Source organism: Suricata suricatta, chromosome 7 (assembly GCF_006229205.1).
Source record: "Suricata suricatta isolate VVHF042 chromosome 7, meerkat_22Aug2017_6uvM2_HiC, whole genome shotgun sequence".
NCBI lineage: Eukaryota > Metazoa > Chordata > Mammalia > Carnivora > Herpestidae > Suricata > Suricata suricatta.
The window spans coordinates 56,797,999-56,819,179 of NC_043706.1; the positions used below are offsets into that span (position 1 = coordinate 56,797,999).

Sequence of the window (21,181 nt, forward strand, 5' to 3'; positions counted from 1 at the left end):
TATATACTCTCAATTGCCAACTGGTAATCCTATTTTCTCCACATACATGTGAAAATGCTGTCTCATTAATTGTGTATACTTTTGTGTTTTAATGCAGAAGTATAAGATGATAGTTCCATATTGCCTCAAATGATATTTCATTGCGTTTTAGAAAGTTTGAATATTTTTAAAGTGTGGTTATTTTCCATTTGCTTTTTTAGCTAAGAATTATCTATAAAAATCTGTCTAAATTTATTGTTTCCTCATTTAAATGACTAATAAAACATACATATAGTTTTGCATGAAGTAAGAAATATGCCCCACTATGACAGAGTATTTTTTAATTTCTTGGCAAGCAATGAAGTGTCAAGGTGATTAGGACATGGAGCTGAATTAAAGCAGTAATATTCAAGCCTTTATTCACTTATTACCTCGGTTCCATCAACAGGAACACAGTAGTACCAGACATTCTTCCCCCTGAGGAACAACGTGGGGCAAGAGACCCATTGGATGCAGCACAGGTGAACGCATCCTCTCATTGCTAAGGAGCCCTGAAAAGAAGGTTCTGGACTCTATGAACTTGGTGGGGAGAAAAAGAAAGAAGCCCAAGAGTGTAAAAGTATTAACTCAGTGTGGAAAAATGTGCTTCAGTGAAGGACCTTTCATAAAGAGATCTCTCTGGAGGCACATGAGAAATGCCCTGAGCTGAGGCCCGCTGGTTTCCCATAATGAAATAGGCCTCTGAATAAGGTGTCTGTGCTGTTGAGAAGAATAATCTGCAACTGTTGTGTGCTACATTTTGTTGTCATTTAGGTACATGAATTGAAGGTGCCATCTACGTTTTGTATATCTTTACTGATTTTCTGTCTATTTATTTTACCAGTTACTGAATGGGAGGTATTCACATCTCAACTATATTTGTAGGTTTACTTTTCTTTGGGATTATGTCAGTTTCTGCTTTATATATTTTGTAGCTCTGCTATTAAAAGTATAATTCAATATGATTAATTGACCTACTTATGTTTATGAAATAAAGTGCTTCATTTTTAATAGTTTATTACATTGAAATCTACATGTAATGAAGATTTCTTATTAATAAAACTATACCAGTATTTATTTTGCTTAATTTTTATAAGATATATCTTTCTCACTATTTGACTTTGCTTAGTTATTATATAATCTCTTTCTCTTTATTTTGCTTTCAACATGTTTGTCTTTTTATACAAAATGAGTATCCTTTAACATTTGAGTTTGTTTTATATTCCATTAGTAATCTCTGTCTATTAATGGAAGTATGTAATCAATTTATATTTACTGTGATCCTGGAAATAGCTGGATTTAAGTGTATTATATTACTATTTGCTTGTTTTATGCCCTCTCTTCTCCTTCCCTCTGAATGCAAATATATTTGCTTTCTCTAAGTAGGAGAAGAAATAGTTTATATCTCTTCTTAAAATATTATAGTTAACATATAGTCTCTGAAATTGGTTGACATATTAAAAAATTAATAACACAAACATCAAAGTAGAAACATATATTTTAAAAATTTCCAAAAAATATTATCACCTACAAAATTGCATTGTATATTTACTTCCAAAAATAATTTGAATGTAATAAGCATTTTATTTTCTTAGTATATTACCCTGAACTTAAATATCATGAAAAATAATGTTAATTCCCACCATTCATAATCATTACACAATATGAAAAATATATTCGTGAAAATACAGTATATTTTAAATTACTTAAATATAAGTATTTTAAAACCTCAATACAGCCATAACTATGGTTATTAATCAGTAAGAAAAATTATATATTTGAAACAATATTCTATTGCTAAAACATTAGTAATGCACATTATCTTCATCATCATCTAAATTTTAACTCAGTAAGGACAATAGCATTTCTTTCTTGCTAATATTTTATCTAATGGAAGTAATTAAATTTAAGGTAGAATCACAGAGAAGGCAGACTTGGCAAGGTGATGGCAAGTACAGTCAAGTTCCTTTAAAAAAATTAAAATTAGATTTAGAGTCTGTAATATACAGATGATTGTTGAGATAGTAGAATACGTGAGATTTCCTACAATAAAATGATGGTGGAAGAAGAGAAAATTAAACATAAAAGTCAGAATAAATGCTCAGAGACTATCTTGGGACAAAACAGAAATTAAAACACAAAACAGGGGTGCCTGGGTGGCTCACTCAGTTAACTGACTTTGGCTCAGGTCATGATCTCGCAGTTTGTGGGTTCGAATCCTGCGTCAGGCTCTGTGCTGTTAGCCCAGAGCCTGGAGCCTGTCTTTGGATTCTGTATCTCCCTCTCTCTCTCTCTAACCCTCCCTGCTCATGCTGTCTCTTTCTCTCTCTCTCTCTCAAAAATAAATAAAACAGTAAAAAAATTTAAAAAAGAAAAGAAAACCCGAAACATAAATAGCATTAAAAAATTCAAACCAAAGTAGGAGAGACATTTCAATTAGACAATTTCCTATAAATGAAAGGGTAAATATATTTTAAAGAAAAAAGGCATGCTAGTACACTGTACTGAAAGTAGGTATGCATAATACCTTTTAGATATTCATATTTTTATTACCTAAAAGGTATTCATAAAAGTATGAATACCTAAAAATTGCATTGCGTAAGTTTAAATCTAGGTCCATCACTCTGTAACAAAATGTATGAACTTAAATATTAAAAGCTCAACACACATTTTAATTTTCTATAAATTAAATGATATTTAAGTGTGGATCAAATAAAGTGAGGACTATAAATGATATGCTATAATATCTAAGTTATAACAGCTTGCAAAATAAGTATTATGTTCTAATTCTGTATTTTTTTCTATAGTAGCATTACTATATTTTAGCATGTTTCCAGAAGTATACAAAAGCATACATATAAATTTTGTCCATGATTCATTCCATAAATTGACTTTTCATTGCTTAAAAAAATATTTCATTAGAATATTTTGTATTTAGAGAAAAAAAGAAAATAAATGTCATAAACCTACCATCATTTCCCAGAACTGTTTTAAGAAATAAAGCATTATAGGGGCACCTGGGTGGTTCAATATAAGTGTCCAACTCTTGATTTTGGCTCAGGTCATGACCTGACAGTTTGTGAGATTGAGCCCTGTGTTGGGCTCCATGCTGACAGCATAGAACCTGCTTGGGATTCTCTCTCTCTCTCTCTCTCTCTCTCTCTCTCTCTGCCCTTACCTGCTCATGCATGCTCTGTCTTTCAAAATAAATAAACACGTATTTTAAAAAAATGAACTAAAGCATTATAAATAGATTGGGAGTTCCCTTTGTACCCTCCTCATTTCTTTCCCCACCTGTTTCCTTGGAGAGCCCTTCTAGTAAAGCCAGTGTATTTCTGATATATGTGTTTATACTTTTGCTATATATTTATGCAATCAGAAAATATTTAAATAGTTAAAAATTTAATCATTATCAGACTATGTATGTATCTACCTGTATTCAATAAGATTTTAAAATTCAACATTATGTTTTGATACTTAAGTAATAATACATGTCACTATTGTTCACTTATTTTAATCACTCATTATAATTCCATGGTGTGACTATGCCATTATGAATTTATCTGCTGTCCTATCCATAGACTTTAGTTTGTTTCAGATTTGCCATGAAAATTTTTGTATATGTCTCTTGCAGTGCACACCTGATAATTTCTCCAGGAGACATAACTGAAAGTAGAAATGCTAAGTTGTAGGATATGCCTTATATTGTGTTGAGCACACCCATTGTGTATTTGTAAAGTCATTTTAAAAACTATCCACCAAAAAAAGTGTATTTGTATATCCTAACTACAAGACTAATTTTATTCTCCATCTAATTTAAGGGCTTAAGGCATTAGTGACTGTGGTTTTATATATAGAGAGATATATCACCAGAACTCAATTAGCTATATACTTATTTTATAATAAACACACTTACTGGAATTCTTATTAATGTCCTTCCTCCATAATCCTAAGAAGTTAAACATCTCTACTACTAAACTTTATATAAGTCATATTTAAAAGTACCTAAAAGGATATAATTCTCTGGTTTAGATTAACAAAAGCATTTGAAATACAGACTGCCTGAAGCTATTGTATTTTCAAGTGCTAAATTACTCTGCTATGTATTAAATTACTTACTTGGAGTCTTCCACTTATATTGAAATACCATTCTTCATTCAGACAGTTGATGCTGAGCAGTCTACGGTGGTCAATTACTTTCTCACAGTTTTTTCCAGTAAATCCTGGCAAACAGCTGTAAATACATCAGTGTAAATAAGAAAAGTTACAATTTAAATATTATCACAAAAGTCTATTAATAATCTGACAAAAATAATAATGCTTTGTTTAAATTACATGCAATGCCTATTATTACCTGATATTTTCAATCATTAATTTTGTCTATGCATCCTTGTGTTCTTAGTGATCTATTTAGTGAGAATCAGGGTAAGCTACATACATTTAATAGCCTTAGTATTATCTTTTGAGAATTTAACAGTAAAATCAACTTTGGCCTAACTGAATATTTAACAATAAAATATAGGTTTTAAAAAACTATTGGAATAAATAAGACCATTATTAAACTGTGAAAAAGAAAGGTGACAGGTGAGATTTCTAATGCTGAGTAAAGTCATTATCCACTGATGATTTGCTACAATGACTTGATGACACATGAATTTGAGACATAGCATAAACAGTTACAGTGAACAGTAATGGAATGGTCATAATTGGGCTAATTGCAGAGTTTTATTTATTGTTATCTTTACTTTAAAAAAAATAAAGCAATCTTGTAGTGTAAATGCTTAGAAATAAGCTTTTTTGATTGTAATGGAAATGCCTGACATCAAGCTTTTGGTTGTCAAGGCATCCACTTCGGACATCCATCCCTAATAACTATTGTACGACACAGCTACTAGCAATACAACTAGATTAGAAGCCAGGCCTTTCCCTCCCATAAAGTTCCCTTTTTACAAATTCCTGTGGAACTAAATACTGACTTTCTCACTCCCTAATTCGCATTAATTCCCACTCCCTAATTCTCACCTCTTTGTTCTAAATTCACCATTAAAGAGTGAATCTGTGAAATCGCAGGCAACTCACTCTTGACTCCAATGAAGGCAGAAACCTAGGTTCATATTTGTTCTCTCCCTCTCTCTCTGCTAGCAACTTGGCCCCTGGCCTGTGGGCATGCTTTGTACCCAGGACTTGGGAGCACTAAACCTTGTTTTTCAAAGATCCCTGATCCTTGATGCTAGGTGCATCTTGCAATCACATGTTGTGTCCAGCCATGACATTGGCTCCTATGGGGGAAACATATGCAGAAGCTGCCACAAGTGGTATTGGCCTTGGTGATGCCCAGGCATCCCTGGCTGATAGCGTCTCTATCATTAGGTTGAGACAAGCACAAAAAAAAATCTGGATTCCAGTTTACCGCAAATCATGACCTGCAATCTATAAGGTGCTCTGTCTTCCTTTGCCATCAATCATTAATTTGTGAGAAATATTCCTGTACTTTAAATCACATGTAGTGAATTTTCTATCAAAAGTGAATGGAGCACCAAATTAAATGACATGTCTCTCTAAAGTAGATAGTAGTGATTTTAAGACCAAAATCAGATTTATTAAGACAAAGTTGTTACAAGCTGATTTAATAATGAAGCAAATTATACACATATTTATTATTCCAAATTTATTATAAGAACACAGAAGAATTTCATAAGAGAAGGAATTGAAGGCAATGTTGACACAGTGTAACTGAAACAGCATCAGTAAAATACCTTGTAATTCTCTTTCTCAGTTGTTCAAGGCACATTGTGGCACTTTCAACTTGTAGAATTAAATTATGTCAGCAATGCCATCTATTTTTTAGCACCTACTATGTGCCAGTCACTAGTTTAATTATATTCACTATTTTCTTATTTTCACATTCAGTCCTTATAAGCCCTGTGTGATGTATATTATTACTACTATATTGAATGAAGAATAAAACTCAGAGAAGTTAAGCGATTTACTTTGGTCATATCACTAGTTTTGAGCTATTATTAAAATTAAATATGTTCTAACTTTATATGCATTATATCTGCTACTCCATTAATAAAATCTGTTAGGACATGTTTACCTTACTTCTCTTATTCTGAGGATCTACCTAGAAACACAGAAAACACTTCAAGTATCACTTTGTTATAAAGGGAATCATTCTCACTCTTTTCTACTAGGGGTAAGGAGTAGCAGGGATAAGGAAATATCAGCATATCCTAAAATTTTGGTTTGGTGAGTTATACTTAATCATGTATCAATTTTCCTTTGGGAGGGAATGAATCAACCTGTTGAAGCCTAGCTAAGGACATGCATAGCATTTAGATTTATCTTACTCTGGAGTATGGTTTCCAAAGAGAAGGATCAGGACTACAAATTAAATCAAGAACAATATTTAGTCATTCATGAGATCAGATCAACAGGTTCCAATGAAGATTAAGGAGCAACAACTCCTAGAAAGATGTTTCTAAAAAAAGTGTAATTTATTAATTATGAAAAATTGGACCAAAGTATTAGCACCCTCATAACATACTAAGAAGGAAGCCCCCAAATACCATCTTTAATACTTGCCCCAGGGAGTTTTAACCCAAAGGCAGAGGAAATCCATAATGAGAAAATTTTCCTGTTGAGTTAACAGGCTCTCAACACTTCATGCCTCTACTCCTACTCCTGGTTTGGAATCTAAGAGGAGCTCTTGAACCTCATCCTGATGACATCTTAACAACTCAGCCTGCAGCCAAGGAAAGAAAAGACTAGTATTAACACTTAAGAATTTAAAGCAGGGGTGCCTGGGTGGCTAGGTCGGCTAAGTGCCTGACTCCTGATTTCAATTCAGGTCATGATCTCACAGTGGTGAGATCAAGCCTGTATCAGTTTCTGTGCTGAGTAGTGGAGTCTGCTTAGATTCTCTCTCCCTCTCCCTCTGGCCTTCCCTCATTCACTCTCTCTCTTTCTCGAAACACAACACAACAAAACAAGGCTTTATAGCAGAGAAAACAAAACCAAACAAAAAAAAAGAAAAGCAAACTCTAGAATGAAATGGATGCTTTCAGAAATTCTATTACACAAGTGTAAGTAAGGATAGAAAATGTTAAAAGTAAGGAAAACTACACAAGAGAGAAATTTCAAGTAGAATCAACATTTGCCTCAATAAGTTAAACAGAATTTTTATGAAATATAATACATAAGGTAATATTTAAATAGTATATAAACAGGGAGGTAACTTGGTAGCTAACAAAAATAAAATGGAGCCAATAGTTCAGAAAAAAATGCTTTGAAATAAAAGTAGGCAGAAATAAAATATGTTCAATACAAACACAAAAAAGTCAGAATTCATCACCTCACCCCCTCCCCAAAATCCACCAAATGTAGTATACAATTCATATTTGAGAATATACAGCAAAATGTGGAAGAAGAAAGAAAATGTAAAAAATGAACACTTAAAACAATGCATCAGAAAATTTTAAAAGGTTGATAAGGACAAAGGTACATTTTATGAACTGGTCTGTGTGAATATCAGAACACAATAGCTAATATTTGGCAATTTTCTGTAAATTTTATTATGGTTAGTTTTTCTACCTTTCTTCATTCATTTGTAAACCTTCATAAAATACACCATATTGGTTTACTGATATATTCCCTATGACATTACAACAGGCATTAATATAAAGCAAAATACAGAACCCAATAATTTTATTTTAAAGGAAGACTTAGTACAAAATTACACTGACTACATTTTACATCAAGAGAAAAGTACTACAATTAATGAGGCCAGAGTCATTTATTTAAAAGATCATGAGATAGATATTTTTCCAGAATGTGTAATTAAGAAATCAAGAGGAAGAACACAAATACACCAAAATAAAAATGCAAAAGGGAATATGGGGACAAATGGAAGTTAACAAGACTATGTATTCTTTAGTGCAATTACGCCAAAATGTTTATGTCAACATATAGATTGCCAAAATTGAGTAAAAATAAGAATAGTTGAATAGAAGCAATATTTGGTGCAAGTAACTGAAAGATGCTGGGTTTATTTATTCAAATGAATGAAGAATTCAACTTCTATTAAAGCAATGATTCTCGTGATTTGTAAGTCTTGATTCTAAGGAAATGTATGCTACTTACCTATCAATTATCAAAAATCATCAGAATTTGGATGCAAAGGACTCAAAACATACAACAAAAATAGTTACCACAAAACCCATACTTGAAAATGAAAATAAATATGTTGTATCCATTGATACAAAATTATATTTCTAGGAATTTATCCTGAAGAAATAATCAGATGTAATATATATATATATATATATATATATATATATATATATATAAACATCCATATTTCTGCCATGATATTCCAAAACACCTACAGAAAGAAGACAACATTCTAATCCACCATCCTGGCCAACCACCATTCTTCTTTCTATACGACCAAGAATCCAAGGACATTATAAACAAGAAACCAATTCCTGACCAAATCATCCATTCTTCTTCAGAAACCTAGGTCATCAAAGTTTCATATTAATGATTCCTGTTTTCATTGTATATTTTAATATAATTAATTTAGTACCAATTTAGTTTTTTTCCTCATAAAATGTAGATTTTACTTTTGAATTGAGGAGAAACAAAACATGGTGTTCTCAGGCAACTACAAGCAGTTCTCTATGACTAGAGCTCAAAGTGAATAAAGAGAGTAGCAAGAGACAAGAAAGGAATATGACATCATGAAAGAATTTCTAAAGAGTTACCAAAGTATCAAAATGTAAGGCTACAAACGAGAGATTTGGAGGTAGGGAATGGGAATGAAAAAAAAAATAAACAACCCAACAAGTATAAATGATGAAATAGGCCTAGGATGAATCTACTGTAATATGTCATTATATTGAAGGCTATAATTATCTTAAATCTCTTTAAGTGAAATTAAAAAAAAAAGTGAGATTGAGATGGTACAGAAAGAGAAAGAGGTATCAGGTCAACTGTTAGATCTAAAATTACTGTGAAGCTTCGTCTGCTTACCTTCAAAACTGCTGTTCCCTTCTGTTTATCTGCCATCCACTAGTATAATGTGATCACGTAAATCCATAGTGCTGCTCATGCCTCTACTTCTCCTTACACTGTGAAGATTTTACAAACTCAAATTCTCCAGGGCCTGAACTGTAACACTAATCTCCATGCTGGTTCTATTGCAACAGCTGCCACTCCTCCCAGAACTTTACTCCTGTGTCAACTTTACTACTCATACCTCCACATCTACTCTACCCCAACCATGCCAAACTTTCTAATGTGCATGCCACTAACACTGTCAGCCCACACTGCTTCTCAGCCTTCCACTGGCCATGGCTTTGCCAACCTCACTCATAACTTCTATCACTCAAACTTTTGCTATGAAGTAGCTAGGGAACTGTTCTACCTCCTCGGAGATCCATGCATTTAGACAATTCTGGTAGCAGAGGTCTGCATACTTAGATCCCTTTGGTTTACACATAGCTCATTATGATCAGGAGTTCAGGAGTTCAGTGGATGAATCCAGGTACTGGTACTCATTCCCACCCTTGAAATGAATTCTCCTTTTAGGAGAAAAATTTTCTTTTAGGGTTTCACAGAATCTTTCCTCTTTTATTTTTTTGTTTCTCCTTCCTTCCTTTCTTCCCATCTACTTTTATCCTTTCCTCCCTCCCTCCCTCTGTTCCTTCCTTCCTTCCTTCCTTCCTTCCTTCCTTCCTTTCTTTCTTCCTTCCTTCTTTCCTTCCTTTATACATTTCCAAGTTCAACATACATTAGCTTACATGTATGAATACAAGTAGTCCTGACCACAGTTAAATGCTTTTATTAGGCATTATCCCTTTAAGACCAGTTAATGAATATGCAAACTTAACTCCAGTTTTGCCTAACTCCATATCAGATAGCTATATGCCTCCACTGCAACATCCTCAGCATTCGTGACATATAAACTATCTGGATTTTATCTGGATTTGAGCTTGAAGTATGATAAAAGCAACTTAAAAATTGAAATTTGTTTCAATATGCCTAGATCTTTTATAGCTAGTCTGGCAGGAGAATGTAGGTTGAGTTTGTGGAAAACTGTAGTTTGGAGACTAATCAAAGACTACTATTGTAATATAGGAAAAATGAGATGAACTCTATAGCAGAATAGAGAAGAATAAACAAATAGATGTTCAGAAGGCAGAATGAATAAGATTTGAAATCTGGTTGACATTTATTAACAGGAAGAAAACTACACAGTATCAATTAGGATTTGGTAATTTTCTTCATACTCTGAATATATTCTCATATTTAATATGTTTTTATATTCTTTCTTTTCTTCTGGTTTAAGCTGCCATTTATTGCACTTCTCCTCTTCATTGTTCAGAAAGGTTCCCACACATTTTCATTCCACTAATGGTAACCTTCCATTTCCTTGACATATTGACAATCACATAATCTTCACTTTGGTATGGAGGTGGAGTAAACAAAATGCTAACTGTTTCACCAATCTGGATATGTAATTTTCCCTATGAAACCCCATTTTCTTCCTCATGATGTCTACATTCCTTTCCTTTCCATTAACAAATTCTGGGGCTTTGCTCAAGTAATTTTTTCTTTTAACTCTAGACCTTATATATGATTTCTTCCACTGGATGCTGCATCTGTTTCAGGAGCCCTATTTTAGCACCTATTTTACATATGTACCTAGATATTCCATAATTATCTATTTATATTTACCTATGTGAGTATATGTACATGTATGTGCATACATGCACATGTACACAAACATGCACACATTTTAATCTTCATTTTTTTCAACACCCACATTTTTACTTTGTATTCCCTTTTTGACATTTCTTTTCTAGTACACTTTATTTTCAGAAAGAATATTTTCCAGTTATCTTCTTCAGATAGATCACTTGGATGATAAGTTTTCTGTCTGCATAAATATAAATAGTTCTCTCACCATCCAATATATAGTAGTCATGTGTAAGATTTGTGGGAGGCAATATTTTCTCTTGGTAGTCTATAGATGCTTTCTAAAGTTCTAAATGCTATACCACTGTCCTGAAGCTACTGGTGTTGAAAATAAACAATGTGATGCACTGCTGATTACTTTTCCTTTGTAGGTAAATTGTTGTTTCCTGCCTTAAAACTTGATAGATATTTCATTATGTGTTTTTTATCATCAATCTAGCTTGGATAGAGAGCATTTTTAATACTCAGACTCATCTCTTGCTCCAGCTCAGAGAAATATTCTACAATTTGATTAACTATTGCTTCTCCTTCATATGTTCTTTTTAGTCTTTCAAGAGCTGCTATCATTCACACATTACATCTCCTTGGTCTATTCTTTAAGATACTCATTTTTTCCCATCATGATTCATTAACTAATTCATGTTAAGGTCTTCAATAAATAATCCTTGAGCTCCTACTGTAGATAGTTACTTTTCTAACCATGGTGCATATTTAGTGAATAAGGATTTTGTTTTTGTTTTTGTCTTCCCTCATGAGGTTCATATTTTAGTGGTAGAGTACAGAAAATAAAGATTTAGATACAGAATATTCTAAGAGAAAAGAAAATCAGGTTAAAGTTTATAGGAAGTACAGGTGGTTGTTTGCTATTTTACTAAGTTTGTATCAGGAACAGTTTTATGGGCAATTGCTATTTCATAAAACCAGGATAAATTTAGGGTGGTGTTATGTACACACATGAAGATAAAACCAGATCCCCATAAAATTACTCTTTTCTGTATTTAAAAAAACTTCTTCCATAAATCATAGATTTCCATAATTTGGGTCACCAATTTCTTTTCAATTTTCCACCAATTTGAAATCGAATAGTATGCTGTTTAGCTGTAGTCTTGATGTATACATATATATTTGTGCTTTCCTCTAGAATCTTTTCACTTAGTTTAACTACAGTTCTCTAATTTGATATGACTTCTCTCTCCTCCAGAGATCCTAATATTCTCAAGTTGTACTGATTTTATTTTAACTCCTGTTCCTCTCTTTAGTGTCTGGCCTCTTTTGCTAACTCAGTGTCTTAGATGGAGTATCCTTCAGTGAATGGGAGGAACTTTTGGCCAAGAAAGTTGAAGCAGCCAGAACATCAGTTCTTTCCTGAGGGTCACAGTTCTGGCCTCTCTCCTCCTTGGTATCACTGAACATACTCCCACTGAAATTGTTCAGTTCTTAAATTCAGAACTTAGTTGGCTACGGCAAAGGAGAAGAAGAATACCTAAGGGGGCTGATTTTGACCTACCCTCAAATAGTCAAAGTACATATATAGATGAAGTAGCCACTATCTTCTGGTTATTGTGCTGTTCTAACTTACAAATGCTTGCTAGCTTATAAAGGAAGATAATCTGCATGGATTGCTTCTGTTGAGATAGTTAGGGAAGCTAAGACTTAACTCATTTTAGCCACTCAAGGTGTCTAGCAATGATTTTGGTCAAAGAAGTCAGCTGTTTTAAGTATGGGGAGAAGGGAAGAAAATACCTTACAGATCACTATGTTCCTAGACTATACAATGTATAATTACATTTTTGTACAAATTTATTGTTTTATAATAGATAGGAAAGTAGTAGGAAACAAAATATTTTTTGTAAAACTAGAGGATAAGAGGATATAAATGATGAAAATATTTAAGGTATTAGTTTTTGTGGTAAAAAAGGGAGATAATATATAGAAGAACAGAGGACCTAAAAAAGATACAAGAAAAAGAAAAGGAAGATAATGTAAATAAAATATTTTCAGTGGAAAATTTAGGGGAAATAAAACTCAATTTTATCTTCTCCATTTCTTTTTCCTCTGAAATGATTTTCTATAACTGCCTGAAATGTCTCCCCATTATTGGGTTGCATTTTGTCAATTAGGCCAATATTTATTAGACAATTAGCTTTACTCTGTTTCTTGGACAAAGTATCCGAAACTTTGTTCAATCACCCATGGAATACATGCTACTTATTCAATGAGAATTGTCAGGCTCTGTTGGGGTCACAGCATTAAATAATGTCAGCAACATTTCATCACCAGCATTTTGACAAATAATTCATGTAATGTAGAAATACTGGCATGTGTTACATTTATCTATTTTTAAGGTGTAGAGAATTCACATGAAAATCAATATTGAACCTAAAAATTTAGCATAAACATGAACCTAAACATTTAGCATATCTTAACTACAAGTTGTTAAAATATAGTTTTCAAAGTATCGACAAAAACATAAACTTAATAAAATTAAAAATGAAATGACAAATGCTGTTATAAATAATTGATAGGATAATTATTGCAGTAATATACTAAAGTAATAAAGTAACAACTACACAAAACACCAAAAAATGAAAATTTAAAATTAAAAATTAGTTGACATTTTTTAACATCTAGCCTCAAACACAACGTCAACAGGGTCAGTCATGGATTGGGAGCATATTTTTGCTTAAAGTTTTCTAGCTGCTGAAATGGCTCTTTCAAACTCTGTACCCTTCTAGGAGGTGGAGGGCGATGGTTATAAAGTAATTCCAAATAATTTTCTTTGATTCTGTTATCTTTAAATATTCCTATCATTTGTTTGAAGACATGAAGGAGGTTTTGTTACATTTTTGGGGGTCTGTACCACTGTAAGTGAGTTGTAATTTTTGTCACATAGAAAGCAATGCGGTTCACTTTTGTCTCCTCTGGTTTCATAATCTGTAGATGGAAACTCTGATGCGGAGTTACTTGTATCAATATCAACACTGTCATGTACCTATTCCATTTCTTAGAAAAAATCCTTTTAGGTAAATAAAAACTTATTATTACAGTAGAGGCTTTGCAATAACACTATAAGCTTGTTTACTGTTACTTGTTAGGACATAGACAAATGCCTGACTTATTCATTTTATCAATTTAACATTTTTTGCTCAATCTGAGCAACTGAGTAATTTTCTGGATATCAAAAAAATACATGATTCCTATTTCTTAGTTCCTTAAACCTTAAAACAATATTATTAGACAAAAATATCTGTATTTTGTAATGAAAATTAGCATGATACACTTCAAACCTAGAGTAAAAAAGCAGTGTTAAAATATTAGAAGAGTGATCCCTGTGCGTTACTATATGTTAGACTGCAGAGGGTGCTTGGGTGGTCTAGTTGCGTAAGCATCCAACTCTTGATTTGGGCTCAGGCCATGATCTCAGGGTTGTGAGATGGAGTCCCACATTGGTCTCTGAGCTGAGCTTGAAGCCTGCTTAAGAGTCTCTCTTTCACTCCTGTTCCCCTCTGCTCCCCACCCCCATACTCTCTCTGTCAAAAAAATTACAAAAAGAAATATGTTAAACTAGACAGCAGGGGAAAAATCATAAAAACATAAAATTATGATGACATATAGTGATAAGTGCTGAAAGAAAGCAAGCTAGCAAGCCACGTTAATGTGGAGAGAATGGTTGACAAGAACTATTTTTAAATGTTTATCAAGATTGATAGGAAAGACATTTTGAGGAGATACTTGAGCAAACACTAAATGAAGTGCATATCAAACCACCGTATTTTCTGGGGAAAATGCCCTTTACATAGGAGATTAACAGATAACAGAATCTCTTGAAATAGAGATTCCAGAAACTTCTCAAAGACCCAAGTGGCAGGAGTTGAGTAACCTAAGGGAAAATAGAAGATGGTAAAGAAATAGACCAAAGAAGTTTATGGCTAGCTTTAAAAGCATATTAAATAACTTATATTTTGTTTAAATGTTATGGAAACCCATTGAATGGTAGTTGCAGGGTAGCAATATATGTAAAAACAAATACACTGTTTTGTGTGGAAGAGATAAGGAAGCAAACTCTCTCAAACTTGTTTAACTATAGTACCACTATGGTGGCAAATCTGAGATGATGACAAATCTGTCCTCTAATATATGTACTCTTATCTCTTTAACTCAGTCCAGTATAAGGGGATATCCTATTGATTCCATCTTAAAAATACATCCATAATTCAACCACTTCCTATTATTCCTCTCTTTCCTATCCTGGTCCAAATCACTCTCTTCTCCTATCTAGATCACTACATTAGCTCCCAATAGATCTCTTTGCATCTATCTATATCAGTCTACAGTTCAACACAACAAAGCACCATTGTAAAATATAGGATAGATAATGTCCTTCATTTGCCAGCAATACTGTAATACTTCCTATTTTCCTTAGAGTAACATTCAAAGACAATGCGGCAGGTATAGTCTGCGACTGTCTTATCTCTGGTTTCCTCCCCATTTTCAGGACTCCCCCCTGCTTTTTCTAGACCAGTGACACTGGTCTCCTTAGTGTGATCTCAGTAGGCCCGTGATTGTGCATGGAGTGCCCTCTCTGTCATGGACATTTTTTCTCCTGAAAGTTGCCTGGTCCATCACCTCACTCAAATCACTGCTTTCTTTATGAGGCTTTTATTCAATGTCCTCTATATTTGAATGAAGAATCAAAACAATGAGGTCAAGTGAGGGGGTGGGGGTATCAAACTGTTGCAGATGAGACTTTATCATTGCTTCATAATGATAAAAGTGTCCATATTCATGAAATGTATTTATGAGATAAATTAATGCACAAGAAAATGGACACGAAATGGACTAAAATAGAGACCTAGAAATCAAATGTAAATCTAAAGAATGTTAACAGATAATCAGGTTTATCCATATAGATAATATATGGATATAGAGTATATTAACTACATCAGACATGTATGGAAAAAGTAAACCCATGTTTACCCAATGGTATATAGAATTAAACAGGTTTTGTGTTTTCAGGTCAATATAACATAGAAAAAGAGAGAAAATGAGTTTAAGAGTGGAAGAATGGGTATGATTTTCAAAAGTAAAACAAAGACTAACTCCAAGGACAATGGGCAGAAGAGAGCAAGTACAGTGGAGCAAGTATAGTCACATAATTACAGGTGCCTACTGGGCGTAGAAAAACATTACATAATTTTGGTATTAAAGTACATGAATGAGTGAACTTGAAATACATGAATTGGTGATCAGAGAATAGAAACTTAAATCAAGGGTTGTAGGCATGCAATTACAGGTCATGGTAATTTATAATGTTTGATCATGGGAAATTTTCCAAGACCGGGAGAAGGAGGAAAAAGTCATTGCAAATAATTGTCAGGGGATTTAAATTATCAAGATGGGTGAATTTACAAAGTGGATATCAAAGTCATCAAGGAAGATGACAGCAGTGCTAGAGAAAAGAACAGCAAGCCAGATGCTAAAGCCTTTAGTTGGAGATGAACAGGAACTGAGAGAAGAAAAGATACTTGAAAAGGAGCTGTAGGAGGGAGAAATAAGGTAGAGAGAGAATAGTGTAGCTGATGTCCTGTGCTAAAAATAGATAGGCCTTTCAGAAGGATGAAGTAAAATGGTCAGGATATGATAACAAGGGCAAGGCTATCTATATATTCCCTTACCAGTGGTACACAGGCTGTGGAAGAAGGATCAGTAGCCACCTAAAGGGAGTACAGGTTTTCAGTTAGAAGTATACAAAAGGGATTGTGGTATTAGAGAATTTGCTGCTGACAAAATGAGATCAAGAAGGCATAGAAGGGTAGTGGATACTAAGAAGTGTTAGATGCTGTGCAGACCATTATGGAGTTAATTTTCATATGATTAAGTATGCCATGGAAGACTTAGAGGTCACACAATGTTGAGTCAACTTTCATGCACAGAGGTCTGCACTAATTTCTGTCATAATGCTTCATTATTTATTATTTACAGGAAAATTAGTCAGTCCAGGACTAAAGGGAAGAAGGTCATACTCGTGTGAACATATCTTCTCAAAATGAGGCACTTAGGGGATCAGATTTGAGGATGACTTCTGTCAATTATAACTTTCCTGAAAGTATAAGATTATATTAACAGTAGCAGAAGCTATTCTTGATGAGGACATGTCAACAATGTCCTAGATATTTTCCATTGTAATACAGTTTATAACCAGCAACTGAAATTATAAAACCATAAACTTAACAATGTTTTCCATGTTAAATTTCAGAATGATTTATTCAAAAGAGGAAGTTAGTCCTATTAATATGGCTATTGATTTTAGGCAAAGAAACCAGCTTTTGATATAATTAAGTTCAATAAATTGAGGTTTCCTATTGGTTTAGAATTACTGAGTGATCAAGTGGAAGTACTCCATTAATTAACAAATTCTGATCCAAATATGTGATTGCTATTTTAAAAAGCATCTTTCAGAATTAACGGGAAAATATAACTTTATTACATGTTGAAAGGAAATATGTTGACCTGTGCATTTCTGTGTATACAATGTTCTTTTTCAAAGTCACGTTGCATGCTTACTTAGGTTTACTTGTGACACAAGCTGGAAGCCCTAACCCTACCCCTGGCTGACACAGTGAGACATCCCACAGACTAATGAAGTGTTGAAACTGACTTGAGAAAAAAATATGTTAGTACGTTGAATTGACACGTAAGTAGGGCAAGCAGGGAAACCGGGTAAGTAGGAAGCAGGGAAATTTAAAAAAATGAGGGAATAAATAGAACATCATTATATACATCATTCATATACCAGGAAATATCTTGGAATTTGAGTGGAGAAACTAAAATTTAGAAAGCAAAACATACATATCACAAAATTTGTGATTTTAAGGATACGGTATTTATATACTTTTACAATATCTAGTTTATGGTATCTTTTACAAAGATGACTTCTCAATAAATATTTGTTAACCCAATTGATTTTCAGATTAGAAAAAAAATGTTGTAAGAGAACTATACTGACTGCTTTTATTAACATGTATTCCTGATTAATGTTTCCTCATTTCATTCTGAATGTTCAGAATGTGATTGTCTTTACATATAGAAAATATTAGTCATTGCATTCAATAAATATTAGAATAAATAAATGTGTCTAGATAGTGTGTGTGTGTGTGTGTGTGTGTGTGTGTGTGTGTGTGATGGCAACATTAGAAGCATGTTTCATGATAGTCTTGGAGGCCTTTATGTCATCTTATGTTACAAATGGTTCCCAAACTGGTGTATAAAGGAGGATTCAGAATCCTGTATGTCAAGTCACAATACCCTTCCCCTCACCGCCTTCAGGTGATGACACTGCCATCAGTTAGGTGATCCGGAGTCCTCAAAAGCCATGCTAGAGCTGTGGTCTGCAGTGGTTTGGATATTCCCATTCATATAAATGAAATGGGGCCCATAAAGACCTGTCACTTTATCACTGCCTTTGAAGAGCTGTCCACTGAGCTCTGGGAGCTCTGAAAAGACCTCACACCCCTAACTTAATGCCAAAACTCACAGTCACCCCACCATGATCTCTGTTTGAGACCATCATAGTTAGTCCATTGTCACCATTTACTTCAGACACCTCAAGAGCCCAGTGCATCCTAGGTTTTTCCTCACCATCTGGCTCTTTCCCCAAATCATCTCTGTACATATTTTTCATTTTGACTGTAATGTTTTCAGCCATGGCTACTCTTTCTCCTTCACCCCTCATATTTCAGGTGCTGGATGTCAGGCAGGTGTCCTTTTTCCTCATTGTGGCATCAAAAGGATCAGTGTCCAAGTCATCTCCTCAAAAATCTCAGTTGAGGATGATGCCATCAAACCATGATACACATCTCTTCTTGTTCCTTTCATAGCTGACCCTCCTGGGCAATCACTCTAATTCATTAATGATCAACACCTGTCTCGTATATTTTTGTAATATAATCTCAGTCTTACTTGGTTATTTCAATATCTGCAGAGTTGATATACTTAAAATCCTAGCTTTTGGGAGGAGGATATTGTCTCAACTAAAAGATAGCAATCTTCATACTAACTTCACAAACTATTCACACTCCAGTATTCTATACACTACCATCATGCATAATCATATTCCCTCTCTAATCCTAAATTACTTAATATTAATTTTAATTATCTCATATTCCACTCACAGTCTCATTTCTCTTTCTAACTTAATCCTAGTCCTTTTTTCTCAACAATTCTTTGTCCCTCTGATCTACTGACTCTACCAACACATCAATATCTATTATCCTTCATCATGTCTTCACTTCAATAATTACCTGGAGTATATCACACGATCTATTTTCATACCCACTTCTTGCATATACTTTCAGGTAATTGGCCCATTTCCCTCCATTATTGTTGCCCGGTCAAAATTTAATCCCAGTTTAATTCAGCATCCAGGCTATTCCATGTGGGCATATGAATAACAACATGTAGTTCAAAGATGTTAAACTTCGCTGTAAATTCATCTTCACTAGTTTCAAGATCCTTCTTGCTATGTATCAATAATGTTATTATATTTCCCTCCTACTATATATAACAGTTTCACACCTTCTCATCTCACTTTTCTTCCTACTTTACTTGAGGAATTATTCAGAAGCCCATTTCGAAAAGATTACACACTGCATATTCAAAGAACCTCTATAAGTATAAATATTCTACTTTTCCTATCATAATTGATGTAACATACTCTGTCCTTTCTAAGCCAATTCCTTTACCTCTGTACTATGTATCCCATCTTATCTCACCTCATACTTAAAAAGTAACTGCTTTGAACTTTCTTCAGCTGTCACTCTATTACTTTATATTGCTATTATCCTTTAAAGGTAAAGCCTAATTTTTTCATTGTATTCGCTTGTAAACTGGGTATAATCAATATTCCCCATTCTTTTTGTTTTCTTCCTTCCTTTGTTCCTTTTTTTTTTGTTTCATATAGGGAAAGAATGTTTCCTATTATTCTGTCAAATTGTTCTTTAAAAACAAAACAAAACAAAACATTATCTCCAACTGCCAATTGCATAGATCAATTTTCACTTACCTCTAACTAGATCTAACCACATTCTTTAAAAAGTCTGGCACTTTCTTAATATTCTTAAAATATTTTATAGTTTCTGTAATGACCTTCTGCATTTTTTTCACCTCAATTGATTGACTCCTACTTCTTAGCTTCTCTTGAGTCCATGGTCTCAGTCTGCAATCCTCTCACTTCCCTATCAAGATTCACTGTAATAAGCTAATTTAATTTCAGTTTCCTGTTTTATTTATTATTTTTATTCTTATTTATTTTGAAAGAGAGAGAGTGTGAGAAGGTGAGGGGTTAGAGAGAGAGAGAGGGGTCGGGGAGAGAGAGGTGTAAGAAGGCTCCTTTGTTTCATGCAGTCTCTGCACAGAGCACGACACAGGACTCGAGTTCATGAAACAATCAGATTATGACCTGAGCTGAAGTTGGATACATAACCGACTAAACTACCCAGGTGCCCTGGATTCCTGATTTTAAATGCCATCTCTTTATGACTAGCTTTCAAATGTATATATGTAGCCCAGACATCTCCTCTAAAATAGCAAGTAGCATATCTGAAAGCTTACCTTAAATATTTTCACTTGACTCTATTATGTGTCTTAGCTAATACGTGCAACACTGATATCTTGATTTCCACGGTTCTCAACCATACTTCTCTTCTTACAGATGTCCCCACTTTAGAAAATTCTATTCCTAATCTTTCAATGGAATAAATAACCTTAGAGTTACCTCTTTTTTATTTAGCCCTTCAGTAAAACGCTGAATCTTCTTTATAAATAGATTTCAGGGGTGCCTGGGTGGCTTATCGGGTTAAGCATCTCACTTCAGCCCAGGTCATGATCTCTTGATTGATGGGTTTGAGTCCTGCGTAGGGATCTGTGCTGGCAGCCTGGAGCCTGGACCCTGTTTTGGATTCTGTGTGTCTCTCTCTCACAAATAATACATATATATGTATCGTCATATATTATATATATACACATATAAACATATTTATAAAATAATACATATATGTTATATCTATCTATCTATCTATCTATCTACATATATATATTCCAGATGGGATCCTTAATTGCCATCATCACATGTCCCCTTAGTGGCAGTCCCAGTCATCACTATCTCTAGGCTGTATTATCACAGTAGCATCCTAGCTCTTCTCCCTGCTTCTTCCCTTGGGATGATACAGCCATAGACTAGTCTCTAAAAAGGAGTCAGAGTGATTCTTTAAAACAGGATCTACCTCCTAGAATATAATTTTATTAAGATAAGGGCATTTTGCCTGTTTCTCTTTCCTTTTTTTCCTACTGCTATAGAAGACTTTCTATTGCAATGGTAAAGTTTATGGGGGAAAGTAGGTGCTAA

General features: G+C 33.8%; 1 protein-coding gene across 1 annotated transcript in view; it reads right to left on the reverse strand.

Moving 5' to 3' along the window:
- Positions 1-21,181, reverse strand: part of EYS (eyes shut homolog) — a 1,499,666-nt gene that overhangs the window by 1,395,716 nt on the left and 82,769 nt on the right. Inside the window, exon 5 of the mRNA XM_029943180.1 lies at positions 4,138-4,252. Within this exon, the coding sequence (XP_029799040.1) occupies positions 4,138-4,252 (115 nt within the window). The remainder of the gene's footprint in view (positions 1-4,137; positions 4,253-21,181) is intronic.